The sequence below is a fragment of the Tachypleus tridentatus genome, chromosome 2 (genome assembly GCF_004210375.1).
Source record: "Tachypleus tridentatus isolate NWPU-2018 chromosome 2, ASM421037v1, whole genome shotgun sequence".
NCBI classification, from domain to species: Eukaryota; Metazoa; Arthropoda; class Merostomata; order Xiphosura; family Limulidae; genus Tachypleus; species Tachypleus tridentatus.
The window spans coordinates 144,639,786-144,656,925 of NC_134826.1; the positions used below are offsets into that span (position 1 = coordinate 144,639,786).

Consider the following 17,140-nt stretch of genomic DNA (forward strand, 5'->3'; position numbering starts at 1 on the left):
ATGTGAAACTAAACTTGGATTTTGAGTATTGTTAACGTTATTCTAAAAGTCTAAACAAAAACCTTTTTTCTTTATTAACTATAAAATAAACATTTAATTACAAAGAAGCATCTGCAGCAAAATTTTGGTTTGTTTTGAATTTCGCGCAAAGCTACACGAGAGCTATCTGCGCTAGCCGTCCTTAATTTAGAAGTGTAACACTAGAGGGAAGGCAACTAGTCATCATCACCCACCGCGATCTCTTAGGCTACTCTTTTACCAACGAATAGTGGAATTGACCGTCATATAATAATAACCCAACTGCTGAAAGGACGAGTATGTTTGGTGTGACGGGTATTCGAACCTCCGACCCTCGGATTACGAGTCGAGTGCCTTAACCACCTGGCCATGCCGGGCCATAGCAGTGAAAGAAAACAGATTGGAACCCGGACCGAAGACCGGCTTCTACTCTTATCCCTTCTATATTTTAGGTATTATGATGATTGTCAAAACTGCTGTGATTTCAAATTATTCTATGAGAACGTCGCTTGTGAGAGTGTTTGTTCAAAGATTATATTATTTTGGAACTGAAAGCCAAAAACCTAAAACGTCAAACTATTTCTTCTGAAAATAGTTACGTGATATTCGCTTCAGGATATTGAGTTTCAGTAACAATACTATTATTTTGTATATCTTTTAATCGGGATTTTCAAGGGTGTGGTTTTCCTTACTTCTAGTCCTGTTCCTTAAAGCATTTTGCATATTTATTTAAAAAAATACACTGAAAGAAAAATCATTTGCATCTTCTGTAATTTAATTACAAAGGATTTTTTCTTTACCTACGAGCAGTTATTATTTGGAGAAAAGCTAGGCAATAGGCTATACTGCATTCCATACATCGTGCATAATCGAACCTTGGAATTTTACGTTGTAAGTACTCAATTAAACTTGCTGTTGATCCCGAAGACTACTCATGCAATAATTTGTGCTGGCAATTTACGTAACCGTTTCAAAGTAACAATTGTCATAATCATCGTTTTTGAAACTTTTCAGCACTGTAATTTAAAAATCAGAGTAAAACGGTCCAATATGGCCAGCCAGGTGGTTAGAGCATTTGTCTCACAAACTGATGGTCGCGGCTTCGAATCTCCGTCCCGCTAACCATGCTCGTGTTTCAGCCGTGGGAGCATTATAACTATTCATTGGTAAAAGAGTCGCCCAAAAGCTGGTAATAGGTGGTGATGACTAGCGGCCTTCTCACTAGTCTCTTACTGCTAAATTAAAGATGCCTACAGTAAATATTCTTCATGCAGCTTTGCGCAAGTTTCAAACCATTCACGGTGAAAATTAAAGGGGGATTCTTCAGAATAAGTAATAATTGGTTATACTAGCAATAGTCAATGATCGAGATTTATTATTTATAAATATTCTACAGAAATATATGTGAAAAAAGACTGCTTATGTTATAGGTTAATGTTCTTGTTTTCTGATTGTTTCTTTTATTTTTAAGACTACAAGCAAGTTCAAAATATTCTCTTATTTCGTGTGCGAATAAAATTTGATTATGTGATATACATACTTAAAAAGATAACACACGAAACGTTTTTATACAGATAAATTTGATAAATGATGTCTTTAACCGGTAAAATTAATAACAATGATTCAAGATTTACTCGGTACTATCAGAAAAACAACAACAAACAACTACGATTATACAGTTTTTATTATAAGTTCCAGTTAGTTATTTCCACATTAGTTACCTGGTGGAACAGTGGCATGTTCACTTACATCCCTGTGCAAATTAATTGATACAAAGGGTCATTTTACAATATTTTCAGCATGGCAGCCGGTGTAGGCTCGCTGGACCGACTGATTTAATAGTCATTTTTTCACACAGACGGCGTCATTAGCTATGTTTTGCAGTACGGTCGATTTATTTTTGGAATATATGACGAAATTTTGAGGAATATTATGTCATTCAAAATTGCGTTAGAAGGGCAAGGAGACCAGTCAAAAAACAACTTTTTACCAACTCAATAAATATAAAATGGTATCAATGAGGTCTAAAATACAAGAAATGGACGCAAAAACAACGGAGGAAGGTGTTATTCAGTGACGAGACTCATTTCTTCCTACAGGGTCAAAGAAGTCTGCATGTTCGCAGATCTCCAGGTGAGAAATTTCGAGAATCTCACATCAATCAGTTCGTTTAACATCCCTTGAAGAACATGTTTTGGGGCTTTTTCAGCTACTATGGCGTCGGAGGCTTACATATCGTAGAAGGTATGATGCGAGGACCACAGTACATCGACGTTTTGCAGAGAAGAGTCATTCCAGAATTAAAAAAGATATTTCCAGATGGATCTGGAATTTTTCAGCAAGATCTGGCTCCGTACCACACATCGAAACTTGTGAATAATTTTATGACGACAACGCGAAAAAAGGTGCTGGACTGGCCTGGAAACTCTCCAGACTTAAATCCTATTGAAAATCTTTGGGCGATTTGTAAAGAAAGACTTCTGGGAAAAGACTGTACTACGAAAGATAAGCTAATTGAGGCCATAATTGAGGTGTGGTACCGCGATCCAAAAATTAGTAAAGATTGCAATCAACTCGTGGACTCGATGCCAAAGCGGATTAATGATCTTTTGAAAAATAAAAACGGTCATATCATGAATTAATTTGTGAGTAATTTTTGGATTCTCAGAAATAAAACGGAAAAAATTGAAAAAATCGTAATTTTCTGTCTTGTTTCAAATAATTTGCACAAGGGTGTAGGTATTACTACTAAAACCCATCGTCATATTGGCGAAGATAGTTACCGCAAACAGCTTAATGTGATTTTAATTCTAATAATAATAAAAACCTTTATAACAATAATTATTAAATTTCTCGAGGTAAAAATATGTGTCTTGCTTAATCGTTATACAATGAATAATCATCAAACTTGTCTTACCTCAGAATGCTTGTATAAAGGGCGACAGTTAAACGTAACTTGTTTTAGTGCAGTATTTTGTTTAGAAAATTCACTACAGTTTCGCAATCCATCTGACGCGCAGACCAATAAAGTATATGTGTCTGCCTTCATGTAGTTTAATATTGATTGATACATAAGATCATGGAATATATTGTACCGAAATGATTCACAGTTGCGAGATTACCGTATTATTATAGACAGTCAACTGGTTCTTATAAATGTAGAATCAAATTTCGAGGCATAGGTAAAGTGTAACTTTTTTTTTTAATTTAAAAAGTGCCTACCTAACACCTAGTCACGAAAGTATGGGCTTAAACTAACTTCTGGAGTAAAAATTAAGAAAAACTGTCCTTTTCAGGGCTAGGGATAAGTAGCTCCAATGGTAGAAAATTATATTATGATAACGCTTTATGAGTTTGTTTCCATTAAACTACTTGTATCAAACAACGATCGCGTATGTTTTGCTAAGATGGTCCTAAAAAAATAAACGTTCTTTTTTATTCTCACTCATTTTCTTGTTCGTATCTGTCTAATATGTGAATAACAAAAACCTCAAATATACATTATTTATCACAAAGTGAGTCCGCAAATATACGTAAGTTGGAAATAACATTATTTATCATGAAGTGGGAAAACTTTAAAAAATAGGTATAATATGGGATTTCATCACAGGTTATTTTTACTTCCAACTCGGGTGTTCACAGTTAAACTTTCGTATGGAAAAAAAGAAATAAAAATATTGGTATTTCCAACTGATTCACATCTTACAGACTTACACGATCGTGAACAAAACTGCCAATAAAAAAATATATATATTTTTTGTAAATCACAAAAGGTAAAAGTAATGATTCTCTTAAAGGGCCTAAAACCATCTCGCTAAATACAACTTGACAAATTATAGCAGTATTATCGCGTAAAAGATCCACATTTAATATGCCATAATTATTTGATTAATATAATTCAGTTATTCTGAAAAACAAGGTAGTACTGCGGTGCCGTAAGACTTGGTGAAAAGTAAATTATATTCTGTTTGCTTTAGAGACCACCAATGTTTGTGACAAGTGACTTGAGTAACTTTTACCTACTGTAACTGAGTGACCATACTGTATATCCTGTTATTATCAAAAGCTTAGTTCTTAAAGTCTGGTTTAGAATGGAACATAAGTAAGTAATATATTCATGTTCAGATTTATTTCAATGAAATATTACTTCTCTACCATTCTGAACCAGCCTTTAAGAACTAAGCTTTCGATCACAACAGGGTATATGGTAAATATAAAATACATGCCATTTTTTTCAAGACATTTCAAGTTATATACAATATTCTCAATTCTTTGGGATTAGGTTTATCTGCTTTCAACATTACACAGATGGCTGCGTACAGGGCTACCAAGAAGGGCAGCAGTTGCCCAGAGGGCTGTTGAGGGGCATGTCAGTGGGATATGACAAAGCTCATTAGAAATGCATACTACGTAATGAGCTAAAATGGCTGTTGCTTTATCATGGACTTATGAAGAAGTTTGTCCTCTAAATATCTCATGAAAAATTTATCACAATTTAACTAACAGAATGAAAGGGGGTCCTGATGGCATTACTGACTCAGGGTTATGATCTGACTCTTGACACTTCTGACTATGTACTATATAATGAAACAAAAGATGTAGTGAGAAACTTTAAAAGAGGCCTTGTTTACTACACAAGTTTTTCTGTAAGTTTTGTGATTTAGAACTCTATATGTATGCTTGCAAGTTTATTATTTATTACTTAAACAGAATATCAATCACAGTTAAATTACTAGTAAATAAATAGTAGCCACACCAATATGTACATATGATCCCTTGGAATTGAAACAGTGGCCATGCCATATGGTAAACAAGCGTTTCACCAGTAGTAACGTTTTTGTTTATATAAAATATGAACTTATAAACAGACCAAACATACAATGAAGAACATTTATTGAATTTTACACAAAACTGAATATACATTTAAATTCACTGTAGAGAAAATCATTTGTTAACAATTTTTCTAAATGGGTTTTTAATCTTTTTATCTTTACTGATATATTAGTATATATGATTTAGTGTGGATGTTTAGAAACGTAAAATTCAATTTCAATTACTGTTTTAAAATTTTAAAAATATTTAATAACATTTAATAAATGTTGTTCAGTTATTATGAATGATAACTTAAGTGTTTAAAAACTTGTATTAATTCAGGTAAAGTACAAATAACATACTGGCTATATAATTAAAACAGTAGAAACAAGTTTGATAGTAAATCTTTCTTTAGCATAAATATAATAAATTAAACAGTCTTGTAACACAATGAAATGCATAACACATTTATAGTTAACACAAGGAGCAAACATGAAATGTAAAACATCACAAATAGAATTTTAAAGATAAATATAATATAGAGATTTTCACGAAACTAGAATCTTTTTAACAAAAATATAACTTGCTCCTTCGTGCATACACACACACACACACGTGTGTGTATATATATATATATATACTGTGTATTAACAAATGAAACTGCAAGCTTCAGCACTAAAATGATGAATAATGGTCAGGCCTCCACTTTCTTAGTTTTTTCAGTTACTTAGTCTTCTTGATGATAATAGAAGGACATGTGAGAGAACCAGCTGCTTTTCGGAACTCACTTATATTCAGAGGAATTCTTTTGCAATGTACTTTTTCTTCAAACACCTGCAAATGCAATTTGTGTAGAAAACTTAACAATAGTTTTTTTTTTCCAATAAATACTTCAGAAACACATTTTTTTGTTTGATAAAGTAAATAAATAACTGAAATAAAATATTAACATAACAACTTAGTCTAAGTTTAGAAATAAAATAGGATCAAAAGTCTGTTACGGTTTAAGGCAAAATATTTGGAGAAATAAGCTTAGTGTAGCATGGTGTGAGTAGTGGTTTCAAGTCAACATTATGTTCTCTGTCATATTTACTTAATCTGTAATAATAATATAGTTTGTCTATACATGTATATAATCATAGCTCCAAGAGGAGAGAACCTAGAAACAAGGAATTTTGTGTCCATACTAAGTGGACCCTGAGAGTGTGCACCTGGGTATTATTACTTATCCACAAGCATTTTCACATGTGCACTCCATAATATATCCTGTAGTATATCAATTAGATTAAGAATTTCTAATACATTGAAAAGCTAGTGCATTTTCGAAACAATGAATTTCAACAATGAGTTTTATATAATGTTCCTTAACAACTAAAGTATAACCTAATACTGGTGTTAGTCTATGTATTGAAAGTTTAAAATTAAATGCATGAACAACAAAGCTGGAATGATATTGTTGATTTCTTAATTTAGAGTTTCTCTTCAATAAAGAGGTTTGTTTCATATTAAAAACATTGGTGATTTAACAGAAAATATCTTAATCCAAAAATGATTTAAGTTTAAAATTGGATTCATATTTTTACATTTATAATAAATTTTATGCACTTGCTAAAATATATCAACCCAATAACCCATGTATACTTGGACACTTTTACTAATAACGAATAAAAAGATTTATCTGCATTAAAAAGGCTTAGTTAATATAACAGCATAGTTATTACTCATCTGATAAAATTATTATATAATTTTGATGGTAACTCTGTATATGAAGTTCACTATAATAATATAGTCATTGGCCTTTCCTAGTTTTACAACTTATAAATGAATGTATTTAAAGAAAATGCAGCAAAGATTTTAGCCCCTCATGCACATAAAAATTAAGTACTTATGAATTTCTGTATAAGGGACTATACAATATCAGAAATGTTTCTATGCAAAAATAACTTTCCTATTTATCTTATTCATTGAATAATTCTGGATAATTTGAACAAATGAAAATCCAGAAAACTTGCAATACATGTAAATACCTAAATGTCCAGCTTATACAGACTTGAAATATATTTGAATGTATTTTTCATATTGTTATAAGCTATATTTATTTAATATCATAACTGGTCTGTTCATCAGGGTTATGATGTTAAGCCTAGAAAGTTCTACTTGAGTAAGGAAGCACATGATGCTAATACAGTAATAAGTAGGAAAACAATGGCTCATAAGCATAATAAAGTGATTATTTATGGTGGAACATACTATATGTTTTGGCATAACATTGGACTGTCTTCTTCAGGTACCTTACCATTCCATGGACTATCATGAAAAAAACAAAAAGCATCAGGGAAGTAACTGCCCATTTCTTTGCTCATTCTTTCTGGCTTTTAAATATATAGTTCACAGTCATCCATTGCACTATCTCCAGTTGGAAACTTTTTCAGCAGGAGATCCAACCCTTCTTTGGGTCTCCCTAGTATGAAGCAAATACCCCCCCTCCTATAATGGACCCTTGCCACTTTCCAGTTCTTAACAAGCTGAGATGGTGGACCTAGGAAAGTTCCAAAGCAACTGGGCTAAACTGTGAAAAGTAAGATGGTGTACTGTATGAAATGTGGTCTCATACAAGTGTACCTCTATGGAGACCTCACCATCAAATATCCCTTCGAGCACTTCGAAGAGACTTCATCCAGGTTTAGAGTTTTACATCAGTCAATTTACTAGTTCAGTGTGGAATTATAGATATTCTGTGTACATAGTTGAAACATCTTATTGAAATCTGACATCTTCCTAATCTGAAAATGCATTTTCAAAAAGCACTCACGTCAATACACTTCACATTTTACATGTGCTTTCTTCCTGCCTCCTCAAAGAATGATCTTTTGAGTGAAAGTACTTAAGAGGAGATTGTGTTGTCCCCAACTGAGAGAGGGCTATTGTTAAGTGATTACATTATCATGTACATTAGTCATGAGAATGAATTTTATGTGAGAGTTAGCTGAAGGCTAGAGGGAAGCAAATGAGGGATAGTTATTCTGTGTGCAGAGTTGTCTACCAGAAATACATTCTTATTTTTAATTTTTCCCGATTCAAAAAAAGTTTTAAACCTAATTTTGCTACATAACAAAACAAGAATTGTTTCCAATAAATTATCAAAAGGAAATTTTTTGACAGAAGTGAAAACTTGTGAATATAGTTTAAAAACTGTGTTGATTTGGTTTGGTGTTTTATGGCACAAAGCAACTAGGCTATCTCCGCAACTGTGTTGAGCAACAGGTTTGTGCAAACTATTAACCAAATATTATTCCTTATTTTATCATGAAGTGACAAGACTGAATGAATTAGTTAAAATACCTTAACACTCTTTGGAAACTCTGACAAGTGAATCAAGGCCCCATTAACATAGATACAGTTTGCAGCATCACTGTCTGGAACTGTTATTGTCTGGTACTGGAAGGATGTTGATTCTTTAATTTTCTGTCAGAAAGAGAGAACGAGAAAAAATTTGTAACTTTTATATGGTAAACTTGTATTAAGAAAGTTAAGTTTTTTAAATAAGCACCATACTTTGTTTTTGATAATTGACAGAACATTTGATAAAGGACAATTTCTTATTCTCTTTATACTGGTCAGTATAACTGATCCAGGTGTCAGAATTAGTTAAGTTTGAGGTTGACTCTGCAGCTATTTAACTGATTATACCAAAGAAACTATAGATAACTGAAATAATTAATTCCAATATTAAAGCAAGCATATGAAACGTATTCATTTATAACACTGACATCCTAAACAGTTGTTTCTCAGCCAGATTTGCCAGACAATCATTGCATCTGGACTTTGGTCATCATGACACCCACCTTATCTCTACAAGGATAAAAAAACAGTTGATCATAATTCACAACAAAGATGATATGTGTACCTCTTAGACACTTTGAAGACTAAATCAAAAACTTCTTGACTCAGCACAGATGGCTCATGAACCCCCTGCTCACAATACACTTGGGTGTCACAACCAACAGTTTGAGAAACACTGTTCTGAACACATAACCAGTATTAAATATTTTATTGGCAGTATTAGGTACTAACAAGTAAATTTATATGCAACTGCAATTATTACATATACCAATTAATACACTATGTTTTAATTTTGGACTAAACACCTCGATGTTTAAGTTAATCTCTTGCTAACTTAAATAATTCAATGCCCTCTACCTCACTATAAGTAGAATAAAACAACTGAATTATTTGGGTTAACTCATCCTAGCAGAAAATCTTCAAACTGATGACTGAAATAACGAAAAGTGATAAATGTAACCCACTTATCCTACTTTAACAGTTAGAGATATTCCAAATACAGAATGGGATAATTCTGAATGTCAAACTTTTATCTCAGATTTCAGCCATAACAGAAGTTATAATATAATCGAATCATAATTGATTCATATAAAGAAATGAAATGAACTTTGGCACACATAATCTGTTAAAAAAAACTTATCACGTTGACAAATAACCACAACAGAAAAAGACACACCAAATAACAAGTTCACTTCGCAACTTGAATCAAAATATTTAAACAAGAAATTATACCATAATGTTTCTGGAATCATATATTATGAAAACAATAAAATACTTGAATAATATAAACCATATAAATAAATAACTACATTTCTTACACTATAGAACATTTGTATGTTCTATCACAGTTGTCTAAAACCCACACTTATTTTATGTGGGTTTAATTATTACTCTTTGTATTATTTAGTTCAACTATAAGCACTTAGTTATATTAAAGCAATAATTTACCTTCTAGTTTGTTTGTTATGAACTTTGCACAAAGCTACATAAGGGCTATCTGCGCTAGCCATCTGTAATTTAACAGTAGTTACTCACTACTAACTCTTGGGATACTCTTTTACCAACAAACAGTGGGAGTGAACATCACATTATAATGCACATACAGCTGAAAAGATGAATATGTTTAGTGTGACAGGAATTTGACCCACAACCCTCATGTTATGAGTCAAGTGCCCTAACCAACTGGCCATGCTAGGCTTGCCTCTTAGATAGAGTATACTGAATTTGAGAATGTTGCATTAAGAAACAAACCCAAGCTTCCCCAGCAGTGATGTACAGGTATTAATGTTGTGAAAGATAATTTAAATTAGCCAGTCACATGAAATGTGACCTCAAAGTGTCCATTCACTGATTAAAAACTGAGACTTGATCTTAAATGAGTTAGTTTACAGAACATAATTAGGATGAGTTATTGGTGATTATTTATCTTGAAGTGGCTTAAATGTGATTGTAAGTGATAAACTTTGTAATCCATTTCTGTGAAAGTTTATTTCAAATTCCTGTTGTTATTGTTACAGTTTAATGAAATGTTTGTTTTGTGTGTGTTACAACTCTGAGTTGGGCTTCACTGGAAAACATGAATTTTCTATATTTTGTTATAGCTATATAGTTACTACGTATAGTTAAACAGCCATTGCAAATATGACAGTTGCTGATGTAAATTGCATTATCTCTACCACTGCTTTCTCTTTCTATCCCAACCATCTCAAAGAGGCTTGGTATTGAGAGAAAAAACTCACTGGAACTGAATATTCCACATGCACTGTGATTGGCATGTTATTATATGAACTCCTCTTTACTTTCTTGTGAAGTTCTAATTAACAAGTGCTGACCCTTTGGTCAAATCTGTGTCTATCTAAATAGAAGCAAAAATGAGGTTAAAAATCTGATTATATCTGAATATCAGAAATCATACCTTAAGAATCCTTTGGCTCTCTTGCTTTTCACTGGCACACAAAATGTCAGGTCCTGCCATGGAGAATGAAGTTTTCAAATGTAGCTTATCTGTTATTTTAATAGGTGTAACTGAATATTCTGGAAAGGCTGCTGCTAAAGCACGAACTCCAGCTTCATTTGTACGGCTTGAAAGTCCCACAAAAAACTCCCGACCTTGGGAAAAAATTAAATATAAAATTAAAGATTTTATTTACCAGGTATAATTGTGACAAATGCTTATTAACTAGAAAACTACAGATATTTAACCAGGAACGTTTATAAATTTTTAAAGTTACATATTTCAGTGTATCAACTTTGGGCATTAGTATTTTTATGAAGACATTAAATATTTTTGTTGGAAAAAAAATAACATGTAAAGAATAGAGCTGGCTAGCATTTCTGTCAAATGAATTGTACCTGTGTATCAACATAAAAGTAATTTGCACCTCATGAATAATCAAAGTATTCAGTTCCAAACAAAATAGAGGATTCAATATTGTTTGTAAAACTATGGCATATAAATTAGAATTACTTTGCTCTCTTTGAATTGTCAATAAAAAAATTCAGTTCCACACCAGATAGAATGCTCAGTATTGTTTGTAAGTTTGTTAAAACCTTAGTATGTAAATTATCTGTAATAACCATTATTATAAATTGTATTATTTTTATATATTAAAATTGCGTGTATCAACTTGTTGGCAAATTTCATAAATTTGATAGGCATCAACATTCGATTAATTTCTAAATCCAAATTTAAACTTCCATGTATTAACTAATTCCTGTAGAGCAGGGCCAGGAGAACCCAGATCATCGTACAGTAATGAAAACGAACATATGGAAGACAACAATGAGGGGCAGTGCAGAGTTGATGAGAGAGAAAGGCACATGAAGTAAAACACAGAAAGAGGCAGTGTGATATGCAGGTACAAAAACAGAATATCACGTGTCTGATTCCCGAGTGTAGCAAACAGAAAAGTAGGAAGTATCTATTAGTGATTGAAGAATAAAATACGAGAAACAAAGAGTGGTATACAAGGGCTGCCCAAAATCATTCACTTGCAAGAGAAATAACCAGAATGACTAAGAAACTTAACTGGAGAAGAAAATACAGAAAGAAATAAACCACTTGATGTAAGAAAAGTGGATTATTATTATTTGACTTGTTAGTACATCAAAGCTCAATAAGGCTGCGAAAGCTGCTTTATCTGTAATGTCAAAAAATACTTCACCAGAAAATTATGTCCGAAACCTGCTACATATGGATGAGTGCTCTTCTCAGAGACATAAAAAGATAACAACTGAATGTAAAATCCACAAACAGATAAGGTGCTTCCAGCCATCACTAAGTCAGTTGAAAAGGAATATATAAGCTTTGGAATTATTTTCCGTATTACTTGGTATACTTTATTAAAAGTAGTTTAACATTGTAGAAATGGGATAGCTAGAGAGAAAACATACACAAGTTTGTTAGTTGCATTTCTGAGTTGGTGTTCTTTGGGTTATAATCAGGCCAAATACACTTGAAAAACTGGTGTCACTAGTTGTTAAGTTCCATAAAAGCTACTGTTTCCAGTAATATAAATGATAGGTAAAATACACAGGAACATTATAAAACCAATATGCTTCAAAGGTTTACTTGATTCAAAATTAACTCAGAAAATTCATTTTACCTGTAAATAATACGTCCCCTCCATCAACTCTTGCTTCTGGATCTGAAATTTCTATAATTGGGAGCTGAAGTTCTTTTCTGATGACATTTTTAGTAAATTCCACCTATAAATAATAAAATGTGATTATTAATCTTAAATTTTATTATCTGTGAGCCTAAAATTATCAATGTTCTTTTCACTTTGGGTATCAGAACTCGATTTTTAATGTAATAAGCTCACGGACCTACTACTGACCTACCAAAAGACTGCATCATTACGGACCTACTACTGACCTACCAAAAGACTGCATCATTACGGACCTACTACTGACCTACCAAAAGACTGCATCATTACGGACCTACTACTGACCTACCAAAGAAAGACCTACTACTGCAAAAGACTGCATCAATACGGACCTACTACTGACCTACCAAAAGACTGCATCATTACGGACCTACTACTGACCTACCAAAAGACTGCATCATTATAAAACAACGTTTTAACGTAAATAGTGTAATGTAAATAATTTGAATGTAAAGATATGCATTATAATAAAAAATATTCTCTTGTCTTGCACCATATTTACAGTTTGTGAAGACATTATATACTAAATCTCTCTTTCATTAAAAGAAAAAGACAAAAGTAGCCATGTCCAATAATGTTTAGGGACAAATGTGAAGCAATTCATAAAAAAAACATTTCTTCAAATATTTTATGGCCATATTTCTAATTGGTTGACATGAGGCCACCTGGGAATTGCATTGAAGAGTCAAATACAAACACCAGCTCCCTCTTTCATTCCCAAGAGTGACTTGAAAACACATGCCAAGTTTGGTGACAATCAGTCAAAGGATGCAAAATGCAAGGCCAATGTTTGGATATGGATCCAACACCTTTTCAGCAGATATAGATGGGCATCTGACACAATAGCTGATTATCTTTTACACTTAAGCAATTCTTGAGTTGAAGTCATCACAACCAAAGTTTACAAATAACATTCAAATGTTAAAACCTTGAAAACTGTACTACAACTAACACAAAAGTAAATTTACTTGTAGAATTTCATAACTGCTTGAACAAGTATCTGAATATATGTGAAACTAACATGGATCAAATAATTTGCTGAGTGACTGGCAATATACCAACAGAGAACAAAATGACTCAATGTTTCACTGATTCTCATATTTATAACTTACTATCATCTCTTGATACTTCAAAAAGTAACTAGATCCTCAATGTCAATTTAAAATACTCTCGATATTCTAGGCCTACATTTATATAAAAAATATGATCTTAATATAATGCATCCTCTGGTTAAAATGTGAATCAGAGGTTAAGAAGATAGCTTATCACAATGCCCATTTCTAGATTGTGAAATTTCTTGAACAATATTAATATGAAAATAAAACATTAGACTGAACTGTCAATTCAACAAATCTTTCTGGTTATCTTTTCTTCTGAGACCTATGGTATACAGATGGGATAGCCTCTTGTTAGCTGTACCAATGAGGTAGTTCTTTTTAAATTGGTGATCGAGTGAACCTACTGGCAGCTCCATCTTTGATGTTTCTCTGAAAATAGTCTCAACAGGAATCCTGGACACCACAGCAAGGTTCAGCCTTCACTGACAAATTGTTCTTAGGAATTACCAAATTGATTGTTCTCTCACAGTTGTACCTCCAAAGACAAATATGAATTACTTGTGGTTTGGATCACATATAATTCAGAATCCTATAATTCCATTCTTTATGGCCCTTCTGAACATTTACATAACTGGTATTTATCCTTCTTTGCATAAAAGAAAAATCCAGCCACACCAAGTGAATCTGACGAAATCCAGTATTATATCACCAGTTACATCACAACTCCTGTCATTGTATCAAGAATATATACATCATCTTTAATGTTCACATCTACAAGAACTATTCAAACCACTAATTCCTCAGGAGATGCTTAAGAATTCATTTAAATATGCCAAGTCACTAGGTAAAAGATTACTTATAACTCTTGATATGAGTATTTGAAATCATGGTAATGCAGTAACCATCCTACCTGGTGTTACTGGAAGTTAAACTTCTGGTATAGTAATTGCCATATAGTAAATAAGGATTTCCTAGTTATACACTGTGAACCTATTTGAAATTAGTACAATCCTGCATCAATGTCTCCATATGAAGTCATTCCTCTCGAGGCACTATTTTGTAATGTCAAATACCTACACACTGTAAATACAGAACAGCTTCCCACAATAAGGGTAGCTTCTAACTTCCCTTTTGCAGAGACATTATGCCCACATCACTCTCTCTTGGTTATTCATTTCTTAGGCAGTTCCCTCTTTTGTCATCAACTTGGCTCAAACTATTGTAACTGTAAAACCAATGTTAATCAACATGTTGCAAGGCTTTCAACCAATAAACCAATGAAATGGTTTTCTAAATTATGAATTTCTTATCTCATTTAGAGTATATAGAGCATTCTCCATTGACATTTGCCCTGGGAGTAGTTTTATTCCATATTGGAATTAATCTAAAATTCCTTGCAATATTAATGATTCTTTTATGAATAAGTTAAATATAAACTTACCTCATAATTTTATGCATAATCGATAAAGTAACTGAATTAGTGTATTCATTGATCTATTTAAGGTAAAGTATGACAGACCCAAACACTACACTGTGTAAATGGCAGTATAAAAACTGGAAACAAAAACTGACTCAATGCGTCACTAATCTTTGTAACTTGCATTTATAATCTGCTCTTATATTTTGGTGTCTCAAATTCACTAGATTTTGACGTCAAATTTAGAGCATTGGTGGTTTTCTAGCCTACTTTTATAAACTTGTAGACGTTAACTACAAGCATCCTCTGGCTTATACCTAGATAAGCATTGAAAATATAGCTTACAAACGTTATTTGTCATTTGTCGTATTAGCTTCTTTTTTTCTTTTTGTTTGTTTTTGAGTTTCGCACACAGCTAATCGAGGATTATCTGTGCTAGCCGCCCCTAATTTATCTTGGGCTACTCTTTTACCAACTAATAGTGGGATTGACCGTCACATTATAACGCCCCCACCGCTGAAAGGGACGGCATGGTTCGCAACCATCAGATTACGAGTCGCAAGCCTTAACACACTTGGCCATGCCATGTCGTCGTAGCAGAAGTAAATTTCTATAAAAAGTTGAATCTTACTTTCTCTGTTTCACTAACATGTCACGTAAAAGCTTTTGGCTGAGCTAATTAAATCAGCTAAAACACGTTTTAAAATTATTCCTTTACTGTGTGTGTTTTCTTATTGCAAAGCTACATCGGGCTATCTGCTGAGCCCACCGAGGAGAAGCGAACCCCCTGATTTTAGCGTTGTAAATCCGCAGACATACCGCTGTACTAGCGGGGGGCACATGTATAAGAACAGACTCCTGTTACTAATTCTAGCAGTAGTACAATACTATTTCTGGTACTATTGACACTGTGATTAAAATTACCACAGCACAGAACTCCATTTTCTGCAATGGGCACTAAGTTTTTTATATATTAAAGATAAAATGCTTATCAGTGCAAAATTCCTTTATCTTCAATGGCATTAACTTTTTCCTCGACATTCGTGATAAAATGCTTATCAAAAGAGAGGGAAGAATCTGTCTTCCAAGTTATAATAAATTATAATTTACACTGATACGCAATACTACAACTTTACAAGTAACCACTACTTATTAAAGATTAACCGATTACGCCTAAGCACCATTTGAATCCCAGTTGGTGTCTTGAAAAATATAAAACCATGATCGGTATCATACGTAATTCCGAAAATTGTTACCCCTATGGGCCCAAACCATAATTATTGTATTTTTAACACTTAGCAATGCCTATAATTTTAGGCCTGTCGCTGGCCTTACCTCTTTCTCCCTATGCGGGTGTCCAAGACTGCATATGAAAGCTCTTCCGTCACAAACCACAGCAGTATCTTCAACGAAAACACAGTCAGGTAAGCTTTCATCTTCTGGAAGTTCAATGACCTTAAGCCCAACTTCACGTAAAGCATTACAGTATTCTCTATGTTGTGCTCTAGCCTTTTCTAAGTCAATTTCGTCCGAAATTCCGAGAGCGTTTGTTTTAAAACTATTGGGAACACGACGTACTATCGCATGAGTACTCATTATGCTATACTTTGAGTTTGAATATTAAAAAGTAAAAATTTTGAGACTGCTTTACAAAAGTTAACTACTTCAAATGTAAGACGTTTCGATAAGATTCTCTCACCGTTAAATATAAGTAATTGAAAGAGACATGCGACTTTATATATAATATAGAACAAAGAATTCACGTGACCGGATAGGCATATTGCTTCACAGATATTACAAAAAGGAAAACTGGCATTGAGACACCAAAGAACAATACAGCATTACACTGCAGTTTACTATTACCAAATCTTACAGAAAACTTGTCATGAAACATAAAATTTCTGCTGACGTCAAATTTACCCGAAAACCCAGAATTGAGCTAAAATCATTATCGAATCGGAATCGCATATAATTACGCAATTCCAACGTCATTTATGAAATAACTGTCTTGAATCTTGTATCGGAGAAACAGGAAGAAAAGTTGAAACCAGATTCACTGAACATAACAAGAAAACCCCATGTTTACCACCACTCTAACTAAACAACAACAGTATCGCTATACAAAACAGTGTCATTTTAAACGAAGAACCTAACATTAATAAACGCGCAAAAAAAAAAGATATTCTGATCCAAGAAGACAGCCCCATTCTAAATCAACGCCCCGGGGTCCAAGGTACCTATATTAAGCTGTGAAGCAATATCCGGTTGTGTGATTTTTTTGTTCTACACTGTGTATATATATATATATATATATATATATATAC

The 17,140-nt window shown here is 33.0% G+C and overlaps 1 protein-coding gene across 1 annotated transcript; it reads right to left on the bottom strand.

The window, feature by feature from the left end:
• Positions 1–4,894: 4,894 nt before the first annotated feature.
• LOC143245296 (N(G),N(G)-dimethylarginine dimethylaminohydrolase 1-like) lies at positions 4,895–16,545 on the bottom strand. The gene is made up of 5 exons (XM_076491481.1): positions 16,152–16,545; positions 12,279–12,381; positions 10,589–10,782; positions 8,173–8,295; positions 4,895–5,664 (listed from the first exon to the last, which is right to left on the bottom strand). Exons 1-5 carry the CDS (start codon positions 16,410–16,412, stop codon positions 5,554–5,556), a joined length of 792 nt encoding a protein of 263 aa, XP_076347596.1. The 5' UTR covers positions 16,413–16,545; the 3' UTR covers positions 4,895–5,553.
• Positions 16,546–17,140: the final 595 nt, after the last annotated feature.